General features: G+C 36.8%; 1 protein-coding gene across 4 annotated transcripts in view; it reads right to left on the bottom strand.

Annotated features, from left to right (window-relative positions):
* The window catches only part of ATP11C (ATPase phospholipid transporting 11C), a 228964-nt gene that overhangs the window by 37621 nt on the left and 167588 nt on the right, over positions 1-23755 (bottom strand). For all 4 annotated transcript variants that reach the window (XM_066248822.1, XM_066248823.1, XM_066248824.1 and 1 more), the window contains 9 exons: positions 22865-22936; positions 21081-21154; positions 19287-19390; positions 18466-18647; positions 16974-17237; positions 12795-12969; positions 7437-7539; positions 5639-5784; positions 875-934 (listed from right to left, as the gene is read on the bottom strand). In XM_066248822.1, the coding sequence (XP_066104919.1) occupies positions 875-934; positions 5639-5784; positions 7437-7539; positions 12795-12969; positions 16974-17237; positions 18466-18647; positions 19287-19390; positions 21081-21154; positions 22865-22936 (1180 nt within the window). The remainder of the gene's footprint in view (positions 1-874; positions 935-5638; positions 5785-7436; positions 7540-12794; positions 12970-16973; positions 17238-18465; positions 18648-19286; positions 19391-21080; positions 21155-22864; positions 22937-23755) is intronic.

Genomic DNA, 23755 nt, shown 5'->3' with positions numbered 1-23755 from the left:
AACTATGAAAATTTGTGAGTTGTTGAGCATTATATTGTAGCTACTACATTTAGCTGTACTTCACTAGAAACAATGCAAAATCCATTTCAGTTAAAACAAATGTGTCTTCTCATCCCACTACTTAAATATCAAGTTAACATATAGCACATTCTTAATGTAGTAAATATTCAGAAAACAATAGAGGGCAAAAAAAATGTGGAGTTGCTTAAGTAATCCAAGGTTTTATTTAGGAATCACTGCTTCATGGCCAGCCTAAAGGTCAACTTTTTTTCCCTAGAAAATAAACCTGAGAAACTGCAAAGGTGTGAGATTTTATTTGATAAAAAATTAAACTAAACTATATATTTTAAATTCTTTTTATTTATTCATTTTAGAGGGGAGATAGAAAGGGAGAGAGGAGGAGGAATTATTAACTCCCATATGTGCCTTGACCAGACAAGTGCAGGGTTCGAACCGGCGACCTCAGTGTTCCAGGTCGACGCTTTATCCACTGTGCCACCACAGGTCAGGCAAACTATAATATTTTAGGATTATTGGAAAACATTGTATATGCTGATACAAAGAAAAAAATCACAATACTTTTTTTCAGAATATTCTTTTAAAGGTTATCTTAATTCTAACCAGATATGCTAACTTTCAAAACAAAGTAATAATAAGAACAGCGCTAAAGCAAAAACACAAACATATGCTATTGTCAAAATGCAAGGCAAGAAGATCACTGTTGAACCAAACCAAACCAAACTTAACAAAAAACAACCCTCCAACCCTTTTTACTTTCAGCATACTTGTCTAATATCTACAATCTAATACATATAAAGGTAAATTATTAATAGCAAATGTAACTAAATTATAACAAATAACTTTGGAAACAAACCTGTTGTGAGAAGCCACAGAAGAATTGGTACAAAAATTGCGGCAAAATGAAACAAAGGTTCTGGAGGAAAAAAAATGTAGAAACATTAATGTTTTCACTTAATCAATTTTCTAAATTAAAACAGAAAATTACTCCAAATAGTCTACAATCTTAAGCCCTTCTGATATCAGAATGCAGTAAGTCTCTCTATTCTAGAGTTGTAAAAACAAATGACTAATTCCTATTAATATCAACTTTTCCCTACCAAGGCAGAGGAGATCTCCCTTTATGAAAATGAAAACCTTTCGCTATTCTTCTAGAAAAAAAAAATGAGAGTATACAAGTACCTACTATTACACTTTAAATGTCAATTAGATTTGCAAAATCATTATAAAGTAGAATAATATAAAGCTGTAAGTGTATATACTAGGGAGGGCAAAAGTAGATAGGTTTACAGTTGTTTACATAGAAGACAAGCAGGTTATGATTGTTACAATAGCTTTATTAATTCTGTTTTGTGTACTCCTAACTGTAAATCTACTTTTGCCCACCCCGTTTTTTAAGTCAATTAATGCCAATAAAGAGTCAGAGAATTATCAGTGTATGTTGACACTAACAGTATCAACTAATGTTTCACTGCCTTTATTACTGCATCATCAAAAATCAACATATTAATACTGATCATTTCCATATGCAAAGATAGCACCATGGCTAATACAAAAACAAAACAAAGTAAAACTTGTTATTCCTAAGGGTCTTAAACTTTAATTGGGAGAATACTAAAAACAGATTTAAAAAATTCAAGCAGAGAATTCATAAGGCACTGAACGTTACTAGATGTGATTCCAAATACTGAAATTAATGTCTCCAGGATAACTGAACGTTACTAGATGTGATTCCAAATACTGAAATTAATGTCTCCAGGATAAACTACCAGAATTAATACTTTCAGATGAGTGCTACCCCTCAAGGAAGGCAGGTTGTGACCTTATTTCTTTTTTTTTAATTTTTCTTTTATTAATTTTTAGAGAGGAGAGTGAGTGAGAAAGAGAGAGAGAGAAGGGGGACGGAGGAGCAGGAAGCATCAACTCCCATATGTGCCTTGACCAGGCAAGCCCAGGGTTTTGAACTGGCGACCTCAGCATTCCAGGTTGACTGACGCTTTATCCACTGCGCCACCACAGGTCAGGCGTGTGACCTTATTTCAATGCTGCTTGTCACTGTTCATGTTGTCTCTTGTTTTCTCTTTGGGCAGCAACTTAAAAGTGCTCATTTTTGAGCCATATCCAAAAATGTCTCCTTTCTTCTGTCACACCTCACTTAGGTAATTTACCAGGTTAGGAGACTGGAGACTGTTTTTAAAAATCCAATGCATCCTCAAAGGATGAACATCTGCCACAGCTGAGGGTAATCAAGTGAATATATTATAAGCTCTGGAGGGTGTTTGTAGAGTCATACTTTATAAAAAAATATTCTGAGGTTGAAGGAAGTGCTCGTTGCAGATTATGGGGGTGCTTTGTGGGAAGGTCAGGTCTGAGTCTCCCAGCAGAATGTAATTTCCATGAGAACAGGGATTTTGCCTGTCTTTTTCCATTAGGAATTCTCAGGGACTAATACATTTAAATATATCTGTTGATTGAATGAATAGAGAGATTAGCATTTGAACTAGGTGCTAAAGATGAATGGAATACTTTGATAGCAGGAAGCAAGGTAAGGCTTTATTAGGTAAGATGGGGTAAGACTATGGAGTACCCTGAAAGCCAGACTAATGAAGAGTCAAATTTCTGGGGTACAATTGAAAAGTGGCATTTTCAAACATTAAAGTGGCCGAATTATGCAAGGTAGATTGCATTGGAAATCAGTAAGAAAGAAGACCTGCCACTAAAGCACTCCAGGGGTGAGGCAATAGCAAACTGAAGATGCAGGAAGGCTTTTCAGCTCAGCCAAAGAAGGTCAAAAGTATTAGAAATCACTTCTCATTTTGGGATTAAAGGTAGCAGTAAAAATGGAAAACTGCTACATCAGTAACTAAGAGATAATGGGTATGGAGATCTTCTGAAAACAGAGGAAACCACCTATGTAAATAATCCCCTCAACTGTGAAACATTAATTACTGACCACTGGTAAACATTAGCCATTAAAAAATAAGACTATTTTTATAGCAGTTTCAAGTTTACAGAAAATTGAACATATATCATACAGAGTTCCCACTTAGAGTTTTCCCTATTACTAACATTAGCCATTTTAATGCCTGTTTTATTTCTCCGTATTCCTTCCATCTGGTGGCAGCTAAATGAATTACAGGCCAAAATCTTAAAGCCAAAAACCAACCCTCTGGAATTAGGGATCAGATTGGTAGGCAGATCTCTATGGCAATCTTCACGGGCTCTCTTGCCTAGTAGGGGTAGGCAAGAGAGAATAACAACCCATATCCAGACAGGGCTGTTAAGTTACTGAGTCTAGGCCCAGTAGACCCTAATTATGATGTAGATATGATGTAGAAAGAGTCCTGGAATTAGAGTATGAAAAGCTATTGTGGACATCTTACTCTGTCACCTCCGAGCTCGCTCCAAAGGCAAGTTATATAAGTTCTCTGAACCCTACTTTCTACATATTTTAAATGGAAATAATACTAATTGCCCCATAGGAAATTTATGAGGTTTAAATAAGAAAAAATATGCTTTAGTCAACCAGCAAAGTACAATACACATACTAGGATAATTATCATTATTAATCATCATTGATGTTTGGCTTGGATACCAGTTCATACTGGTTGACAGGGTCTCGGCAAATCTGTAAACCTGAGATAACAGTTATATATATTTCTGTACATATCAAGTTTATAAGGCCTGGACTTGATCACAGAAAACTGACACACAAAAACAGTTGCTGAGCTGTCCGTCCTGTGAAATACAGGGTATTGAACACCTTAATTAAATCTTTTAAAATTGGCACATTAACTTGATTTAAACTGAAATCGAATTGAGATCTTTTGTAAAATCTACTCTTTGGTAGACAAAATGAGCATGCAGCCTCAGTTTAACAATGTATTCTCATTGGTACTAAGATTAAAAAAAAAAAGAAAACCAAAGAGTGATTGTGGAAACTATATCAGTGTCTAATCATGGAGGTTTGGGGCACTGAACAATTACTGTATTTTAGATGAATATTTAACTGGGTGAAAAAAAGGTTCATGCTATATTAAATGAAAAGGTCAAAGTGCAAAACAAATGTTTTGGAGCTGACTGTTAATAGGTTTGTAGCTTCTTAGTGGGGTGATAGAAACATTCTGGAATTAGAGAGTGGTGATGGATGCACATCATAGTGAACATACTAAAAGCCACTGTATATGCTGCAGTGAACTATGTTATTTGAATTATAGCTCAATAAAAAATACAAAGGCTACTATATATAGTGTATAAAACAATGTATTCATACATTAATTTGTATAGACAGAACAGGTCAGCCCTGGCCGGTTGGCTCAGCGGTAGAGCATCGGCCTGGTGTGCGGGGGACCCGGGTTCGATTCCTGGCCAGGGCACATAGGAGAAGCGCCCATTTGCTTCTCCACCCCCCCCTTCCTCTCTGTCTCTCTCTTCCCCTCCCGCAGCCAAGGCTCCATTGGAGCAAAGATGGCCCGGGCGCTGGGGATGGCTCCTTGGCCTCTGCCCCAGGTGCTAGAGTGGCTCTGGATGCAACAGAGTGTCGCCCCAGAGGGGCAAAGCATCGCCCCCTGGTAGGCATGCCAGGTGGATCCTGGCCGGGTGCATGCGGGAGTCTGTCTGACTGCCTCCCCATTTCCAGCTTCGGAAAAATGAAAAAATAAAAAATAAAATTAAATAAAATGAAAAGTTAAAAAAAAATTCAAAACCTATATTGAACAGAATATAGGTTAGAAGATCAACTTCTGGGCAATGTTGCCTAAAAATGATTTGCATACTTTAGACCAGTTACTGCACCTTCATATATGACAGGTTCATTATGTGTCAAGTGAGTGCCTTACATTGTATTCATAAATTTCAAATCTGAGGAACGTCAAGGCAGGATAGAGCATGAGCAAGCACAGTCTCCGTCCTTTTACTCCTTAGTCAATGCAATCCTGCTTATAGCTGCTTTTATCTGTGCAATTTCACTGGAAAAGATAAGTCTACTCAAAGAAGTAGTTTAGAATATTGTTCAGGATAAAAGGGAGCCAACTATTGATAGATGATACAACCTGGGTAAAGCTCAAAAAATGCTGAGTGAAACAGGCCAGACACAAGAGTGCCTGTAATTCTATTTAGTTTCAAAACAGGCATATTTAATATGTATAGTGCATAAATTATATCTAAAATTACATATTGCATGCTATATATTACTATCTGCATGCTATGAATGTTAATGTAAATCAACTTAGTCACTGTTTCAATCAGGGGTGCAGGAGACTGACTGAGAAGGAGCACAGGAAACACTCTAGAATGATGGAAATATTCTAGTTTTAATTGGGGTGGTACTTAAATACACACACTTGTCAAAATAGAACTATATGCTTTTAATGGGTACAGTTTATTGTATTTAAGCTATACTTCAAAGAAAGCTGACTTAAAATTACATCTCAAATATCTTGCATTCAAAGGCATTTCTGGTTTCTGATTACATAAACAGATCTCTGTTTTGGCTGACCATAACTTTCTGTATGAAAACAGCAAAAGAAACACGAAAAAAGGAGGAAAAATACTATGACTAAAATGAGCCCATGCTGGATTAAGCAGTCTTAAATTAAATTGCAATTATTTGATAACATACCTTATAGAAAAAATACTGTACAAGGTGTGCTATTCTCACATAATATAGATGTCCATGAGCCAACAGCAGTTTCTTTAAATGTTTAAACTTTGGCACAGAATAATCACTATTCCTAGCTGCTTGGCGACCTTCTTTGCCTTTAATGCCTAAAAAAGAAAATCTCTACAGGGTGAGTATTTTATAGAATAAACAAGCTACTGATTTGTTATTTCCCTATTTTCAACTTGTTTACATGTTATAGTTCAATTATATAGTTCAGCTTAGTTTTATTAAATAAAAAGTAACAATGACAATGAGACTTAACAATAAACAAGAAAACTAAGTTTAATTTGTATAACACAATATACCTACTTATAACACAATATACAACAATTAAATAGAACCATTATTTTACTCATTATAAGGCAAATATTATCTTGAGAAAAAATAAAATCTGGAAATTATTTTAAAGCCACTTAGTTCTTAATTGTGCATGGCGCTACAGAGGGTGCAATATTAAAGCAACTCATAGACCTGTAGTTCGTGGTCTAGCAGCTCAAAACTAAAAAGCTACAATGAGATTGTGAAGTTCTTTCACTGACTGAAACTCTCAGTAGTAGACCAAGTTTCTAAGAGCTCAAGCAGCTTTAGACCATTTCCACACTGGATAACCATGAGTATCCAAACTGCAGTACAAGAATTCTCAAGACACTAATTCCATTATTTCTCTCCTTAAAAAAACAAAAACAAAAAAAAACTTTGCTGGGAAGTTAGGGTTGCTGCTTTACCAGCAACCTGAAGCAGGGTGGGGTGGCGAGGGTACAAGTTGTAGAGAAGCAGTTGTTACAAGCCAACATATAAATTCAACACTACAGCGCAAACCACCCACTAATACTATTACCATGTAGAAAACCAGCCAAGCAATTACCACTTCTTAGTACCAAATACTTAATCTCAAAATATATATAGTACAGCAACATAAGCAGGCGATCTGGCCTGGAGTGGAAAATCAATAAAATTTCACACATGCTGTCAAAGCAAAAGCTAAATGATCAATTGTGCTTGGGAAATTCATTTTACTTGGCACATATAAAAAGATCCTCAACTTTGTATTGTTACATTTTTCCCAGAGGTAGGACATTGGGATGGACATGTTGTATGATTGAATGAGGACCTTGATTCAATTAACAATTATCATTCCAAATTTGAATTCAGGAAGAGCAATCAAAACAATCTCTCTAGAATATAAGACCCCTGTACCAGAAAGCAGGGTTGTTTGATTTAGACGTCCTGGAATAGCGTCTGTTTTTAGACCTAGGGATGGGACGGCTCAAGAGTGTAGGACATCTTCTGATGAAATTAATATACGGACAGTAAGTTCCATAGGTAAAACCACTCGATTATCTACTTCTAGCAGACGAATTTGGCCGGGTGCTAGGTCAGATGTGGGAATTATATAAGAGTCAAAATTTAAGTCTTCATAGTCTGTATATTCATAACTTCAATATCACTGATGGCCTATTGTTTTAACGGTAATAGAAGGATTATTAATTTCATCCATTATGTAAAGAATTCGAAGGGATGGTAATGCAATTATAATAAGGATAATAGCTGGTAGAATAGTTCAAATAGTTTCTACTTCTTGGGCATCTATAGTGCTTGTGTGGGTTAATTTAGTGGTTAATATAATTGAGATAATGTAGAGAACTAGAGAGCTAATAAGAAATACAATTATTAAGGTATGGTCATGAAAGTGTAATAGTTCTTCTATGATAGGAGAAGTTGCGTCTTGGAAGCCTGTTCATTAGATGTTTCTTACCTATTCCCACATGGGATTCCAAGATCATACTGACATCATTGGCACCATCACCTATCGACAGTGTTATTGGGCTGCCTTTTAAATTCTTCACCATTCTGACAATCTAAATATTAAGTACAAAAGAAGTATAGAAATGGTCAAAAGCGAATGTGAATTGTACTACATTAGCAATACATGCCTCATTCACACTCGTAAAGGAGGCCTTGCAAACAGAGAGGAAATCTTTGCATATATGCACAATAGTCTTGAATTCTCAGAGGCAGAAGAACAGTTTTTCAAAATGTAATGCCAGTGCCCACTTGTTTCTGGTTCATGAATATACAAATTGTCAAAAAACCTCTGCCTCTTTACCTGTATTAGAGGTCAACATATCTCCCTCTTTTGTCATTGCTTTATGTGCCTTTTCAGATTAGGTGTTGAATGTATGACAGTGGAGATCAAAAAGCTGATTGGGGGGGGGTGCCATGGAGAGGAACAAAAGTGGGAAGTGAGAGAAAAATGTTTGGGGGAACCTCTCCTTATCTCTTCCCCTCCAACATTTCCACTCCCCCTTGGTGTACTACAACCCTATTCCCAGGGACTCATCTCATCTTCAATTCCTGCACTCATCTAGCTGCCAGCTAAGTTTCTCCCACTGCCCAATATAACTTCATCTCTCCAATAGGTCACTGCATTGTAAAAGGGAACATTTAAAGGGGTCAGATTTGCAGAAACTATCTGAGATATGTGTAAAAAGCCTGTCACTGTTCCTTGAGGATCTCTTCAAGGCGTCAGTGACATAATGAATCTCAATGCTGTGTTCATGGTAGGTACTGAATAAAATAAATCTTGTGGTGGAGGTGACTGTAGGATGTGTACTGGGTAAGACGCTGTCCACCAATGTAGGTTGTATAGATAATAACTGCTTTATGTGTCAACCCTCAAAATCCCAAAGAAGCCAGCAGCTTTTAAAAGCTTATATAATTCAGTACTTAAACAATGCCTTGTAAAAATTCTGGCCTAACAATTGTGTTCACCAGCTAACATAAATAAAATCCATTCTAAACATAACCTAAGTGATTAAAAATAGTTTCTACAAGGCTAAACCACCCGAGTCTTTCTTTAAACCAAATTCAGTCAGGTTATACTTAGTATTTAAATAGGATACCCCAAAACCCACATCCAATTCAATTCAACACAGAAATGATGGCACTATAAAATGCCAGCTTTCTTCCAATCCCTCCTCTCGCATGGCTTCTTTAAAATAAACAACTTTATAAGACTGTCAGAAAAAAATTTGTGAGTCAAAGACAAAATTAAACCCAAACTCAATTGTTTTTTATGGGCTACAATACTTGTTAAACTAATTGCACTTGTTATACTATGTGCAATAATGATTTGTACCTTAAGAAAGAAAACCTGCAGCTAGGAAAGATCTAGAAAGTCAATGAGATTATCAAGGGTGACAGCTGCTGCATGAAAATACAGATTGAAAAAGGTTAAAGTTTGTTCTTGTGCAAAGAGAAAAAGACATGTGATCATGAGCTATAAAATAATGAAAGATTTAGATAAACATGGATTTTGTTGTTGTTGTTTTTTTACTGAGCCTCAGGTCACCTGGATTAAGAACTTCTCTTCAATCTCTAGAGGAGCTTCATGAAAAAGAAATCAATTTATCAAAAGGTAATGATCAACTATAAATGCATGTACAATGTGCAAAGCAATGTACAAAGACCAAAAAAAGATACAAGGCTTTGTCATACACCTTAAAAGCACATGACGAAATAGTAGCAATAGGAAATGAATAGAAGAATATTAATACTATATAATCAGATTAACAACATAAGGTAACAGTATGCGATAAACTGCAAGGAAATATATTACATTGTCCTCTAAGTTAGTGGTTTTCAACCGCTGGACATCAGTGTGGTTAACTCTTTTGTGGGTCAGCATGGAATTTTTGACAGACCAGCAGTTGAAAACCATTGATCGAAGCCACCCACATAAGAAGGTCTATTTTCTGGCCTGTGGTGGCACAGTGGATAGAGCATTAACCGTGAATGCTGAAGTCACCGTTCAAAGCCCTGGGTTTGCCTGGTCGGGACACATATGGGAGTTGATGCTTCCTGCTATTCCCCCCTCTTTCACTCTTTCTCTCTCTCTCTCTCCTCTCTCTAAAAATGAATAAAAAACAAATTAAAAAAATAATATTTTTAAAAAAAGGAAGGCCTGTGATCTTGGAGAAGGAAGTGGACACCATATGCCACAGCAATTACAAATGGTTTTTCAGAGGGGTAATAGATAAGATGAGGAAAAGGGGGTTGAAGGAATATTCCAGAGAAAGAAAATGTCATGTTCTAAGACGTACAACCAGGTATATGCTCAGAAAACTTATCTGGCTTGAACGGATCAATGAGTTTTCATAAAGGGGGGAATGGATAGGCACACCTGGGGCTTATCCCTTATTAATGGATAGGCACTCCCTTATTACAGGGAGTGATATTCTGAACGTGATAGCAGGGTGCTAGAGGAACGGGAAGAATAAGCAAAGCAAGGAGAAGTTAGGTGGCTAGTTATAATGGAAAGAAAAGAAGGAATGGAAAAGACAATGACGTACTAGAAAACAGAATTCAGTGACTTGTTCCACATGGTACGGGTTAAGCACTGTGGAAGTCAACAGAGATTTGTTTTGAATCTAGACCTGGAAGTAGTCAGTTTAGTAACAGATGTAGAAAAAGACAAAGAAAATAACAGTTGGGCTCTAGAGATGACAGAGTTGAGGTGATAATTACACACTCAAGAAGATGTGTTCAGTAAGAAGCTACAAAAGTAAAGTAAAACCCCAAAAATTTGGATTGGAGAAGTGACTTGAAAATCACCTATATGGCCATGACAGATGGGTAGGGGATGACCCAGAAGTTATTACAGTGAAAGAAATAAAATGGACTGAGTACTGCACCACAGAGGGCTCCATATTCTGAGCAAGAGAAGCAGCATGGGGTCAGGAATTCGCACATCAGTCTGGGCAATAGAGTAGTCAAAACCAAGGTGAACAATTTAAGCAACAATGATTGTAGGGGGTGTAAAAGGTGATATTGCTTCTGAATAATGGGACAGATTTCTATGGATCCTGTCCTGGCAGGATGTGCTTCTCTAACTGGACTAACCAGGGCTCTGAAGTTTAAATAAAAACAAAAACAAGAAAAAAAAAGAAGAGCACCTGGTGTGTTGCAAATTGAGAATGAGAAGAAAGCAGTCAAAGACAATGCCCTAAATTAGGATGGGTTGTGTGTGTGTGCATGTGTGTGTGTGCATGCACGCACATGTGTGTTCATGTGTAAGGCAGGGGGTGGACTGTATGTAAAAGAAAAACCAAAAACACAGTCATCCCCTGGATATAGAGAAAGCAGTTGAAGAATCTGAAGAATCAAGACTAACACATATGAAAAAATAGTCTATAGCAGTGGCCCCCAAGCCCCAGGCTGCAGACCATGGGGCCAGTCCATGGGCCATTTGGTACCGGTCTGCAGAGAAAGAATAAATAACTTATATTATTTCTGTTTTTTTTATATTTAAGTCTGAACGATGTTTTATTTTCTAAAATGACCAGATTCCCTCTGTTATATCCACCTAAGACTCACTCTTGACACTTGTCTCGGTCACATGATACATTTATCTGTCCCACTCTAAAGGCCGGTTCGGGCCTGACCTGTGGTGGCGCAGTGGATAGAGCGTCTACCTGGAAATGCTGAGATCGCCAGTTCAAAACCCTGGGCTTGCCTGGTCAAGGCACATATGGGAGTTGATGCTTCCAGCTCCTCCCCCTTCTCTCTCTCTGTCTCTCTCTCCTCTCTCTCCCTCTCTGTTTCTCCTCTCTAATAATGAATAAATAAATTAATTAAAAAAAAAAACCTTTTAAAGGCCGGTTCGTGAAAATATTTTCTGACATTAAACCGGTCAGTGGCCCAAAAAAGGTTGGGGACCACTGGTCTATAGCATATATAGCAGTTGGAAAAAGTGTGTAACTGAGACTCTAAGTTCCTTGGATACAGCGAGTATAAGAAAGCAAAGTGAAGCAGATCATTGCAGGCTGGAGGAACTGAAAAAGAAAGCATATGGTAGGTGACCCTTGAGTTCAGTTTTATTATGAGTATAATTTTTGTTAGGCCAAGAGAATTCCAGTTGAAGAAATGATAGGAGAAAAGCTTGGAAGTTGGCAAGTACACAGTATGTGCAAAGGACACAAAGGAGGAACAACTCACACTGGATATAGGAGTTATGACAGACACAAAATATGTCGACACACATTAAGGGCCAATGGGGCAAGCTCTGAGTGCCATGTTGGGTCATCTGCCTTTCATCTTAAGGGACTAAGAAACTACTGAAAGTATGTGAGCAATAATATATGATGAGAGTTGTGTTTTAGCAAGATTAATTTGGTATGGGAAAAGAGTTTAAAGGGGAATTGTGAAAGCAAGGGAACCAAGTCAAATAGTCTCTGTGTAAAGTCTTAAGAGTTTAGACTGATTAGAAATAAAAGATTTAAAAAGATGGCACCAAAATGAGAGCTACAACAAAAGGCAGAATCAACAGAACATGGTGACCATATGTGGAGTGAAGGAGAAGAGCAAGGTCAGAGGTAGTTTGGAGACTTAGATAGCAAAAGAAAAATGGCACTGGTAACAAGAATAATGAACACATAAAACAAACTGGATTGGAGGAGAAAATTGTAAGATCTGTTTTGAACACTAGAATTTAATGTGACAGTGGGGAGTCCATATGGAGTTGTCTAGAAGGCAGCCAGAAATATGAGACTTAATGAAAATGCAAAGTCAAGACCAGAGGAACTGTTAATTATGGATAAAACAGAGAATGAAACAAAATAAAAAAAAATACTTGATTTGCTAAATTGGGGGGGGAGTGGTATTGTTTACAATCATGGAAACCGAAAGAGGACAGTTTTCAGGAGGATTTAATTAATAATGTCAACTGCAGTGGAGAACTGAGGAGAATGGAAGACAGCTTGATGGATGATGGAATCAGCAAAGGGGTCATTGCTCTCCTCTAGGCGATCCAACAGAATAAGATGAAAAGAAAGAATGCACGGGACTAGGGAAGGCAGAAGGCACCAAACATTCATCAGAGAAGTTTGAAAGGCAAGGAACTGGACAGCCAGGTTGAGGGAACAAAAAGGTAAAACATAGGTTTAATTCAAATTGATGGGATGACTCCTGACTGACAACAAAGAAGATGTAGCCAGAGAAGATGTAATGAGGTAATAATGGCTCTTTGAAGAAGAAACAAATTTTAAGTAAAGAGAACATATTCACATGCATATATTAAGTCCCCAGAATAAAACATAAACTAATATCCAGTTACCTGTGCTTTCTGTAATGGTGCCATCCGGCAGCAGAGCACAGCAGTACACTTCATACAAATCTGCAGGAAAATGCTTTTATAGTTGTTAGAACTGGAGTCTTGACTAGAATTTAATATGAGTGACAATGTGGAGCCATCGATGATTAATCCATATTCCTGATGTTCTGTCCATGCACTGAGAAATAAAAACAATGCTGTTTTGAATCTACTATACAATTCTATTTAGAAACCTGCTATCTTTTAAACTAGGAGGAAGAGCTCACATAAGGGTCTTCATCAATCTGGTTTCTGAATCTATATATTCTAAAAAAGCAACTGTTTCTAATTATTGCACAACAGAAACTTTTCATCATGTGTCTGAGAATCAAGCTACATATACAGATGGCATAATGGACATTTAGTATCAAACTCTGTATAAGAAACTGAAGGTGAATTTTGGAAATTATAGATCAGTCAAACTCTGATATAAAGAGTTTTTTAGTAAATCTGAAAACTCCTTAACAATACAAAAAAAAAGAGAGAATGGCTTTGAAGTCTATAATCACAGAAGGCCTTTTACTAATATTTTTGCCTGAATGACATAAAGTATCAGTAGACCTGGCTTCTCAAGTAAGATAGAGGACCTAAAATATACAGAGTTCATTAAAAAATATCATACAGTGATAAACATTCCTTAAGTATCATTTCATACTAAATTAGTGGTTCTTAACCTTCCCATTAGAATCATGTGAGCAGCTTTAAAAACTTGCCCATGCCTGAGGTCTATCCCCAGACAAGTTAAATCAGAGTTATCTTGGGTAGGGCTCTGTTGTACACAGGTATACTTTATAAAGCTCTGTAGGTGATTCTCACACACAGGAAGTACTAAAAGGTATTAGGTGCCAGGATGACAAATATAACCAATGCCAAGCATTTAACAAAACATATGAGGAAAAACTTATAATTGAGAAAACTGTATTAACTAACATTTCATTTTTTATATAATTAAAAAACAAACAAACAGTGATTAGTTAATGTTAGCTCAGGAAATACTGGGTGCCATTTGAGAACCACCGCAGTGAAATCAGACACCGCTTAATCTCATCATTATACATTAATTTATCTAACTTGATGCTTCTGAAAGTTTAATGTTTAAATGTACCTTGTTAAAAATTATGGGGTTCTTGTAGATTCTGATTCAGTAGGTTTGGGATGGGACATGAAATTTTATATTTCTAACAAGCTTCTGGTGATAACTGAGCTGCTGTTCTATGGCCCAAATGTGGAGTGGAGAGAGCCTAACATGCTTCAGCTATCCGTTAGTCCACATTTTTTTTTGGTGTATATTGTAACACCATAATAGTTTATTTATATAAGGTCTACTAGAAAGTTCTGTCCATTTTTGGAATAAAACAAAATACAAATTTTTCTTACCGTCAATAAAGTTTATTAAATAATATAATTGCCATTATTATTAATGATTTCTTGCCAGCATGAGGGCAATTTGTATATCCCATTTTTGAAAAATGTTTTATCTTTTGATGTGAAAAATTGAACCAGTGCTTGTTTGATATCTTCTTCACTTTTGAATTTTTTGCCCTTCAAAAAATTTTGAGGGTGCTAAGTCCGGGGAATATGGTGGATGCGACAGACATGCTTCTGTAGCATTTCTTCCTTGTTGAAATTCGTAAAAATTACAGTGGCGTAAATGAACTTTATCAGTAGCCATGGGTACACTATCGCTTCACACATAAGACTAACGTGAATCAACTCTGTTTTAATTAATTTGCTACGTCAGTATGTATACATTAAGTGATAAAAATAGAGAGGCACACATGCTACAAATAAACATGTGCTTATGTGTCAAAACTTGTTGTGATAGAAACGGACAGAACTTTCCAGTAGACCTTATAATTTATCCATATTTTGCTTTATAATTTCATGAACATTTTTTCACTAAAGAGATACCAAACATGTGTCATCCTTCTCTGCTCCCCTACCCACATAGCCGACTTAATGTATAGAAAACAGTGGCTCAATAATCAATCAAACAGTATTTATAAATGTCAAATATAATTAGGCCATATGGAAGAATGAAAAGAATTATTAACTAATCTTTCCTTGGATGCAGAATATCTCCTTGTGGTGACAGAGTGTTCATGATATACCAAACTAAACTAAGATATTAAATGGTCAGTCTCCAGTGACTGGGACAATAAATACACGGGAAAACAGCCAGTTCTTTGTGAGGCATTATATATGAAATGAAAGTTGAAAGACAGGGTATAAGGTGGGGGGAGAGAATAGATGCTGTGGTATATTAGGAAAGCAAGTTGAAAACATTACTTGAGGCCCTTGGAGCATATTAATTCTGTGGGTAATGGAGAGCTACTGAAGGTTTCTGAGCAGGGATATGATAAAGGCAGCATGTACTTTACATTTAAGGAACAGTTGTCTGGGAGAGGAGCTTACAGGATTGCGGTCATGAGTTGATACAAATCTGATGTGGAGTACTAGCAGTGAAAATGAGAAAATAAATAAGATTTGGTGACTGATCCAAAGTGGAAGGGACAAAGGAGCAGAAGCTGGCAAAGGTGACTGTAGGTCTGACACCTATGGAACTTGGAGAAAGAACTGTACCCACCCAACTCCAAACAAATGAGCCAGGAAGAGGGAATGTTCTAAGCTGTTAATTAAGTTTTCCATAAGCTCTATCTTTTATAAAAGTGCCCAGAGCTGCTGAATGCTGCTATGGACTGAATTATGGCCCCATAAAGTCCTATATTGAAGCCCTAACCCACAATGTGACAGTATTTGGAAATGGAGCAATTGGGACATATGTGAGGCCACACTGAGAGGATAGCCTTCTGCAAGTTGGAAAGAGGGAGCACACCAGATTTGAGGAATTAATTTCCATTTTTTAAGCCACCAATGTATAGTATTTTGTTATGGTAGCCTGAGCAGACTAAGAAAAATAGAGAAGTGAGATGCATGCAGTTTGGACTGTCTCTATAAATATGCATTTAATAAGAACCTGTTTTTTCTCATTGATGCCTGAATATGGGCTATTCATTTTTACAGTTTGTTTAAATACTAGAGATGAGGATGCAGATATAGCATAGTTAAAGATATATAGCATGGGCTCTAGAATGGGATAAAATTGTTCCTTCCCTTATTAGCTGTGTGATCTTGAGTAAGTCAGTCTCCCTGAGCCTTAGTTTTCCTATTGTAAAATGAAGAAAATAAGATTGCCTTACTGGGTTGTAGTGAAGATCAAATGAGAATAATTATATACGGTGCTTAACATTGTTCCTGGACAAAGAGTGTGCTCAAAAATGAAAAACAGTATTGTATTATCTAGGGCAGGGGTCTCAAACTCGCGGCCCACCGAACAATTTTGTGCGGCCCGCAGACTAATCCACGGGCTTACTAATTTTATCCAAAATATTTTGAACTTCGTGGATTAGTCTGCGGGCTGCACAAAATTGTTCAGTGGGCTGTGAGTTTGAGACCCCTGATCTAGGGGGTCTTTGAATTTAGTGCAGGCATATCCTGTGGCATTTGTGTTGAAGAAATCCATTTGTTTATGACTAAGGTAAATTCCAGTAATTGATTTAGACAAAGCTAAGCCCTAGTCAATAAGCATAAAAAAATACATCATCGAATTATTGTGGATCAGTGGCTTTCCTTGAGATCCTTAGGCTCCAAAATTCCTCCCTAAGTAGCCAGTTGAAAGCAAATTCAAAGTGTCTATGTTAACAAGAATTTAGTTCTGTCTGGAGTTCTGGAGCATGAAAATCTATAAAGAAAATAGCTCTAGGGTCTCAAAATACATGGAAACTAATACAGATAGTTTTATTATGTTCAACTTTAACATACTGTGAAAAGAAGTATTTTTTTCCTAACATGGGTCAGGCCAGAACATCAGTGCTAAATATGCCGACCCGAAACCTTGAGAAACTGAACTAGTTTCCTAAACCTTGAGAAGTGCGGGTTTTCTTTTAAATTAAAAGAGAGGAAGAAAGTGCCAAATAATGTCATCTTGGCCAAAAGACACATCCTCAGGGAAGGTTTTTAATTTACAAGGATAACATACCTGCAAACAAAGAATAATAAGTAGTAAACGGAGCTTTCTGCATAGCAGCAATGATTTGCATCTGTACCTATGTCTATGTATAAGAAACTGATGCACTTTCTTACCTTTTAAGGCTTCTAGTACTTTTAGGAAATTCATGCACCAACTTCTTACGATATTCTATCAACAATTCATGTAATCGATCTTCTTTCCTTTCACTTTCTTCTATGGTCTTTGTGGTCAGTTCCAAGAGTTCGGTGCTGGTTTGGAAAAGGCGGCAGGCATAGCAGGTAGATTTGGCTGTTTCCATCTTATCCCCAGTAAGCACCCAGACTTTCAGACCTGCTGCATGCAGAGCTTCAATGGTCTCAGCTGCTTGATCTTGTAGCCTAGTAACACAAAGAAAATCTTTTTATCCTTGAAAATTCCTGACAGAGATTTTGCAAGAAGGTTTGTTAAAAAGAATATTTTTATAATTCACAGTAGTTCTAGAGTTCTGACACATTACCACATTTGGATTTTTATAATTCACAGTAGTTCTAGAGTTCTGACACATTACCACATTTGGTTTTCCTATATATCTTTTACTCTGAGAGTGTTTTTGTCTGGCATAGTTTTACTTATTAAAGTGAATTCCAAACAATGAAATTTGGAAAAATTGACATTTCTTGATATAACTGGTATTCTGTGGCAGAACTGAGAATCATCATTCTTAGGTAAAATGTTCAGAAACTCACCAAGCATTCTTACTCACTGTCACTTTAGCATATTACATTATTTTATATCTTACCACACAAATATTTAACATGGTTCAAAACAGAAATGGCCAAAGACATTCTAATGAGATATTGAGGGAAGTTAGTGGATCCCATTCCTAAGGAGCTTTGAGAATAGTAAAGACAACCAGCCTGAAAGAGAGTATGGCATACTTCTGAAAGGCAGGGATAAAGAGTTCCTTTTGACAAGAGAATAAAAAAGAATTTAGGCTAAATGAATTTCAGTATTTTCCAATGTGGTTGAATATATGTTTGTAAGTTTTTCTTTGGTTAAGTATCATAATTTGCACTTGTATGTAATTGAAAAAAAAAAAACACCTCCTAAAATATTGAGAGCCTAAAACTTTCAGAAAGATCAATGCTGGAGCCCTACAATCATGTCTGTCAGAGCTCAGCCTATAACATTAAAGCAAATCATTTTAAAGTATGCAAAAACAAGCTCTAGTCTCTTAAACCAGGTTAGAATGAGCTTTCATGTTATTTCTTCTACCTTGAATTTCCTTTCTGCTCAACTCTCAAAATTTTACCCACTCTATCTAGCACTAGTTCAGCTCAAATGATGCCTCCAGCACAAAGCTTCCCACACATAATAAGACTATTTCATAAACATCTGCATAAATAAATGGATGGCTTAGTAAATATTCAAATGACCTTAGAGATGACAGATGAATTCTTCTAATTCAAATATTTTTCTTAAAAATCATTCCCACAAACATTTTAAAATTTAGTGTGTAAACAAAGCAAAAGCAAAGATTTCAAAACTTGAGAATAAATTACCAATCTGATCAGATACCACCCTAAATGCCGGGTCATTAAAATAAAAACATCATTTTCTAGTTACTTGTCTTCTACTGCAGTGGCTCCAATTAAATTCATGTTTGTCTCAATATCATCAAAAACCTTTTCCATCTTTTCTTCTCTGTCTTGTAAAGCCATTTTCGCTTCTATGAGCTGCCTGTCAATTCTTTCATAATCATCTGGAGCAATTTCTTTGAAGGCTACACAAAGTGTTCGGTACCCATCCTAGAAGCAAATTAGGAGATCTCTAGTTATCCAAATAGCAATAAAAAAAAAAAGACACTGTTTAAAAGCTCTCGCTTTACCAAATGAGAAATTCTGACATCTTTTTAGTTTAAAAAGAACAAATTAGGTAACATTTAATTAGGCTCAAATTAACAAAATGTACTGCTCACAAAAATTAGGGGACATTTCAAAATGAATATGAAGCGATAAAGAAATATTTGATTTTTTTTATTAAACAAGAACATCAAAAAAGCAAACAAGTCAAAGAAAGTTGTTTTATTATGCAAATGAGATGTAAAACCTACTTTTATTTCATTGGTGAAAATGCACTATACAAAAGGCTTAAAGTACTGGAGTATCTGCACTTTCCCTGATCCCCTAATTTTTGTAATTATCTCTACGAGGGGGTAAGCAGATTATAATATAAAGATTCCTGAAAAGTCTTTAAGGCGCCAAATTCTGAAGAGAAACTTGCTCTATGATAAAATTTTATATTAAAATAAGGAAAACAATATTACTAAAGGCACAGATCTAAAAATATACTGTAAAAATAAGCTAAAACTCAAACAGATATTGCAAAAACACAGTCATCTCCAGCATTTCCCTTTCAATTTCTTGGGGGTGAGGATACAGGCTCACCATTGCATTTCGGTCCACATGGGCTTTAGTTGACTCAATTTCATGATTCTGCACCCTAGGGAAAACTGCCGAGTCTGCTCCTTTACAAAAGAGAAGTATGTCTCCTAAAATAAAAACCAAAGTACCCAACTTAGAATTTTAAGACTTAATTTTTAAGACTTGTGCTGGAACTTTAATAACATAACTATTAGGATGGACTTTTCCACTCAGCTGTTATATATCCTGAGCGTGCCTTGCAATGCTCACCCAAATGCAATGAGACATCTTGACCTTGACTCTGTCAGGACAACATTTACCACCTCTTAAGATCAATATAGATACAAGTAAAAACTCAGGCCTTACAACATGCACCTGTGTGAAAATATACTTCTAGTGAACCAAGAAAGACTGTGCTTGTGCCAAGAACCTGTATCTGAATTATCTTTGAAATGTTAACTATGGTCTAAAGGGCATGTGTGGCATCTATAGATGGCAAGGACTCAAACAAGACAAAATTATTTGAAATAAACTATACAAATTATGTTTTAAAACAGTAGTTTGACAGTTTTTACCAGAACTTTAAAATAGCTTTGTGGAATAGTAGCACAAGTAAAGCTTTCTATCAGTCCATGCACCCAGGAAAATAGTCATAGTTGAATATTAAGATAGACACATCATCCTTATAAAGCAAAATGCTGACTCCAACAAGTTAAGAAAAAAAACACTGCAGCTCTGAGATCAAGGCTATTGGCAGAACACTTTCCCAGACATTTCACCATTTGCAGTAGAATGCAAAAGTGCATATGCACAGGAAAAAACAAGTATTTCAAATGTTCAGTGGTTTTTTTCTTTAATTTTCTTTCACACATTCAATTTGTTTAAAAGTCACAAAGCAAATTCCACATTCGCATAATGAAATCATTTTCATGACTTTGCAGTCACACACAAAAGTATGAATAAAGTAGGACAAGAGTTCCCTCAAAAGTCTGTCTGGATCATCCATTTTCACATTAAGGAATTTACAATAGATTTAGTACTAAAAAAGTAAATTACTAGAAAATTAATCATGGATATTTTGAGAAAAAAAAAAGAACCAAACCCCACCTGGAGACAGACAGACGCGCACACACAACGTACAGAGGCTTCTGAGAGCCCACAAATGAAGCAGGATTTCTCCCCATGTGTCTTGCTGAATTTGAGGAAAAGACGTCCCAACCACCATCCATATTCCCTCCCAAAGATTCAGTGAAACCCAGGGATGATGGCTCTGGTTCTCTTACAAAGGGCAAGCTTCTTTACTCTATCAAAGAGGCCAGAGTGCTGGAGTAAAATGACAATGTCTTTTCTCATTAGCCTATCCCTTACTTATCCATCATCCAGCTCAATGGCTTCCAGGGAGGATAGAGCAGTGGGGAATGAGGAAAGTCAGGGAGGGATAACCAGCAACTCTCTACACTCAAGGACTTTATGTCTAGTAATCACAAACCCCACAAATGTACTTGGCTGCTAATGTAGACAAAATTGGTGACTGGTCAGTATCTGGCACAAGAAAGTCACCCTGTTTAGACAATCAGGGCTGAGGAGCAGAGTTCAGTTTCCAAGAAAATGCACACACTGTCATACCAGGGGTTCTGCCACTGACAATTTTGCAAGTTGAACATATGTGCCTACTTATATAAATACATTAAGGCCTACACAAGGGCCACTACTTTGAATGACGTTAATCAAATACTACTACACAAAATGTTTTCTTTCTTGAAATTATTTATTAACATATCAATTAAAAATGGAAAAAGTCATTTTTAAAATGCATACCTGCCTGAGTCTTTACAATGACACTCATACGACGGCGGACAGAATCAAAGTTTAAGGTGTGAAGAAGTTCATACCTTTATGAGGAGGAAAAAATGATAAAAGTAAAATACCTAGAGTACATTTGGAAAAATAAAACACAAGAGAAACATCTGAAGATATTTAAACATGTCCAATAAACACAGCTCTCTTCTTTGGGTAAGAGGTGCTGGTTATATGTACAATTGGTGATTTCTATTGTGTTTCTGAAATTTCTCTACACTTAGAACATGCTGTCAGAGGACACCATTGTTGGTAAAGTGTATCTGTATCCTCTCATTATGTTACTTAAAATAGTAAGTGGAAAGTGAGTGCATAGGAATATGGGACAAGGAGATGTCTCAGCAAGCCATATTTGAAGGGATCAAGAAATGGTCGATTCTGTTATTTTAATCATCTATGGAATACCTACTATGTGTCAGGCACAGTGCTAGGTGCACAAAAATAAAAAGGAATCTGCTTGAGTCCTTCTGCTCAAAGGACTCCCCATTTAATAAGGGAGTCAGAAGAACATGGGTAAAGGCACAGGAGCATGACAGCAGGACCATGGTAAGGGGATATAAGCAGTTCACCAAGACTTGAAATCTAGCTGACAGGGTAATAGTAAGAGAGGTAAGGGGGGCTGGGAAAGGAGAACAATGTAGGCTAGAGGTTTGGAATCTTATCATAAGAGCAATAGGAATCCACTGAAAGGTTTAAACAGTGGAATGATTTGATCAGATTTGTGTGTGAATGACTGTTACAGTAATCAACTGAAAGGATGCAGAAAGATAAAAATAAAATTATATAAAAATGTGAGGAAATATTTTATTAAAAATAAACAACTTGGACATATACATTTTACCTAAAAATATTTATTACAAAGCTTATTTTTGATGGGAATGAGAAGATTATTGATTTGGGATGTGTGTGTGTGTGTGTGTGCGCACGCACCCGAGCCTTAGTCATCTACATGGAGCATTTCACTTGGTGTGGGCTAAGATGGGGGCACTGTTGCAAACCGGCTAGAACCTGAACTGACAATGACTCTGGGTTCTTGTTAGTCAAGACAGAGTCTTCTTCTGGCTTCTGGGCATCTCTCCCCAGAGGTGCACATTTCCCAAGCACAGCACATCTACATGTATTAGAGGTTTGTGAGATGGTAGTCTCATGAGATGCTGGAGGCCAGAACATAAGTCAGATAATTAAATTTTAAGTTCAGATGGAGAATTCACATTAATCAGAGAGCCTAAATCAAATCTGCTATTAAACCAAAATGGCTTTATTTCGTGGGGTCTCCGTAGAGGAAAAAAATAATGCATCATAGTGCTTGCCCAGAGGCTCAACCCTGAGCATCTACAACAAGACAAAGCCTCTGACACCAAAGCTGCCAGGACTTGCTGGGCTTGAAATCCCACACTTATTGGTTGGGTTCTGGAAAGAAGGTTTCATGCATGTTCACTCATTTTTCTTGTGCTGGAGACCTGAAATGGCATTTAAATTTCAGAAAGAAAGTCCAGGCAGACTCTCATTTAGTGTACTGCACCCATATGTGAACCAAAGTGGAATCAGTTCTACCTCAAATCTCTGTTTCTACCAGTCTATGAAATGTGCCTTTCTCCTCCTCCAACTACATTTACATAAAACTCCGAACTGGGACAGCAGAGCACTATGCTTGTGGATATAATCAGTTTCCTTTGCTGCCCTTACTAAATTCAATTAAGGTCGACTGTGGGGTTAAAATGTGACAAATACACAATGCTACTTACTCTTCTATTTCTTTTCTTTGGTTCTCTACTCGCATATGGTCATTCTGAATTCCTAAAAATGTGAACCCATACCTGTCAAAGACAATAAAAAAGATCTTTGTATATTGCTAAAGATTCCTTTGCATTGGGGTTACTTGTAATATTTTTAATATTTTACTGTTTTCTTCTCTTTTATATGATTGAAATCAATAACTATATTTCCCTTTACTGGCTGAGATGATAACAAGAGCAAATGAATGCCCAGTCACAAACTGTAACCAAGAAAAGGGCAATTTGTAATTCCAATTCTATAACTAACATGCTGGGTGACCGACCTTTTAGTCAATCATCTAGGGAAAACAGGACTGTTACTACCAAATGATGTCAAAATTGCTGGGAGCATTGCAGGCATTGTACCAAAAGTAGACATTGTTATGATTTGTAAAATATAACATGAACTTCTGGCTAGTACGCATAAACAATAATGTGTATTACATCTATGCATTACTTTTTTTTTATTTGCTCTTAGTTGGCTAGGGTTTGGAAATTTTTCAAAAACATTCAGATAAAGCAATCTCACTTTGTATTAAACAATAAGAGTATTTACAAGTTTTGGGTTTTTTTTTTTTAATTCAGTGAGAAGAGGGGAGACATGAAGACAGACTGTTGCATGCGACTTGACCGAGACCCATACGGCAAGCCCACTAGGGAGCGATGCTCTGCCCATCAGAAACATTGCGCCATTGCTCAGCAACCAAGCTGTTCTTAGTACCTGAGGCCAGAAGCCATGGAGCCACCCTTATTGCCCAGGGCCAACTTGCTCCAATCTAGCCATGGCTGTGGGGAGGGGAGAGAAGCAAAAGGGGGAGGGGTAGAGAAGCAGATGGGTGTTTCTCCTACGTGCCCTGACCA

Source organism: Saccopteryx bilineata, chromosome X, assembly GCF_036850765.1.
Source record: "Saccopteryx bilineata isolate mSacBil1 chromosome X, mSacBil1_pri_phased_curated, whole genome shotgun sequence".
Classification (NCBI taxonomy): domain Eukaryota; kingdom Metazoa; phylum Chordata; class Mammalia; order Chiroptera; family Emballonuridae; genus Saccopteryx; species Saccopteryx bilineata.
This window is presented reverse-complemented; position numbering and strand designations above follow the sequence as displayed.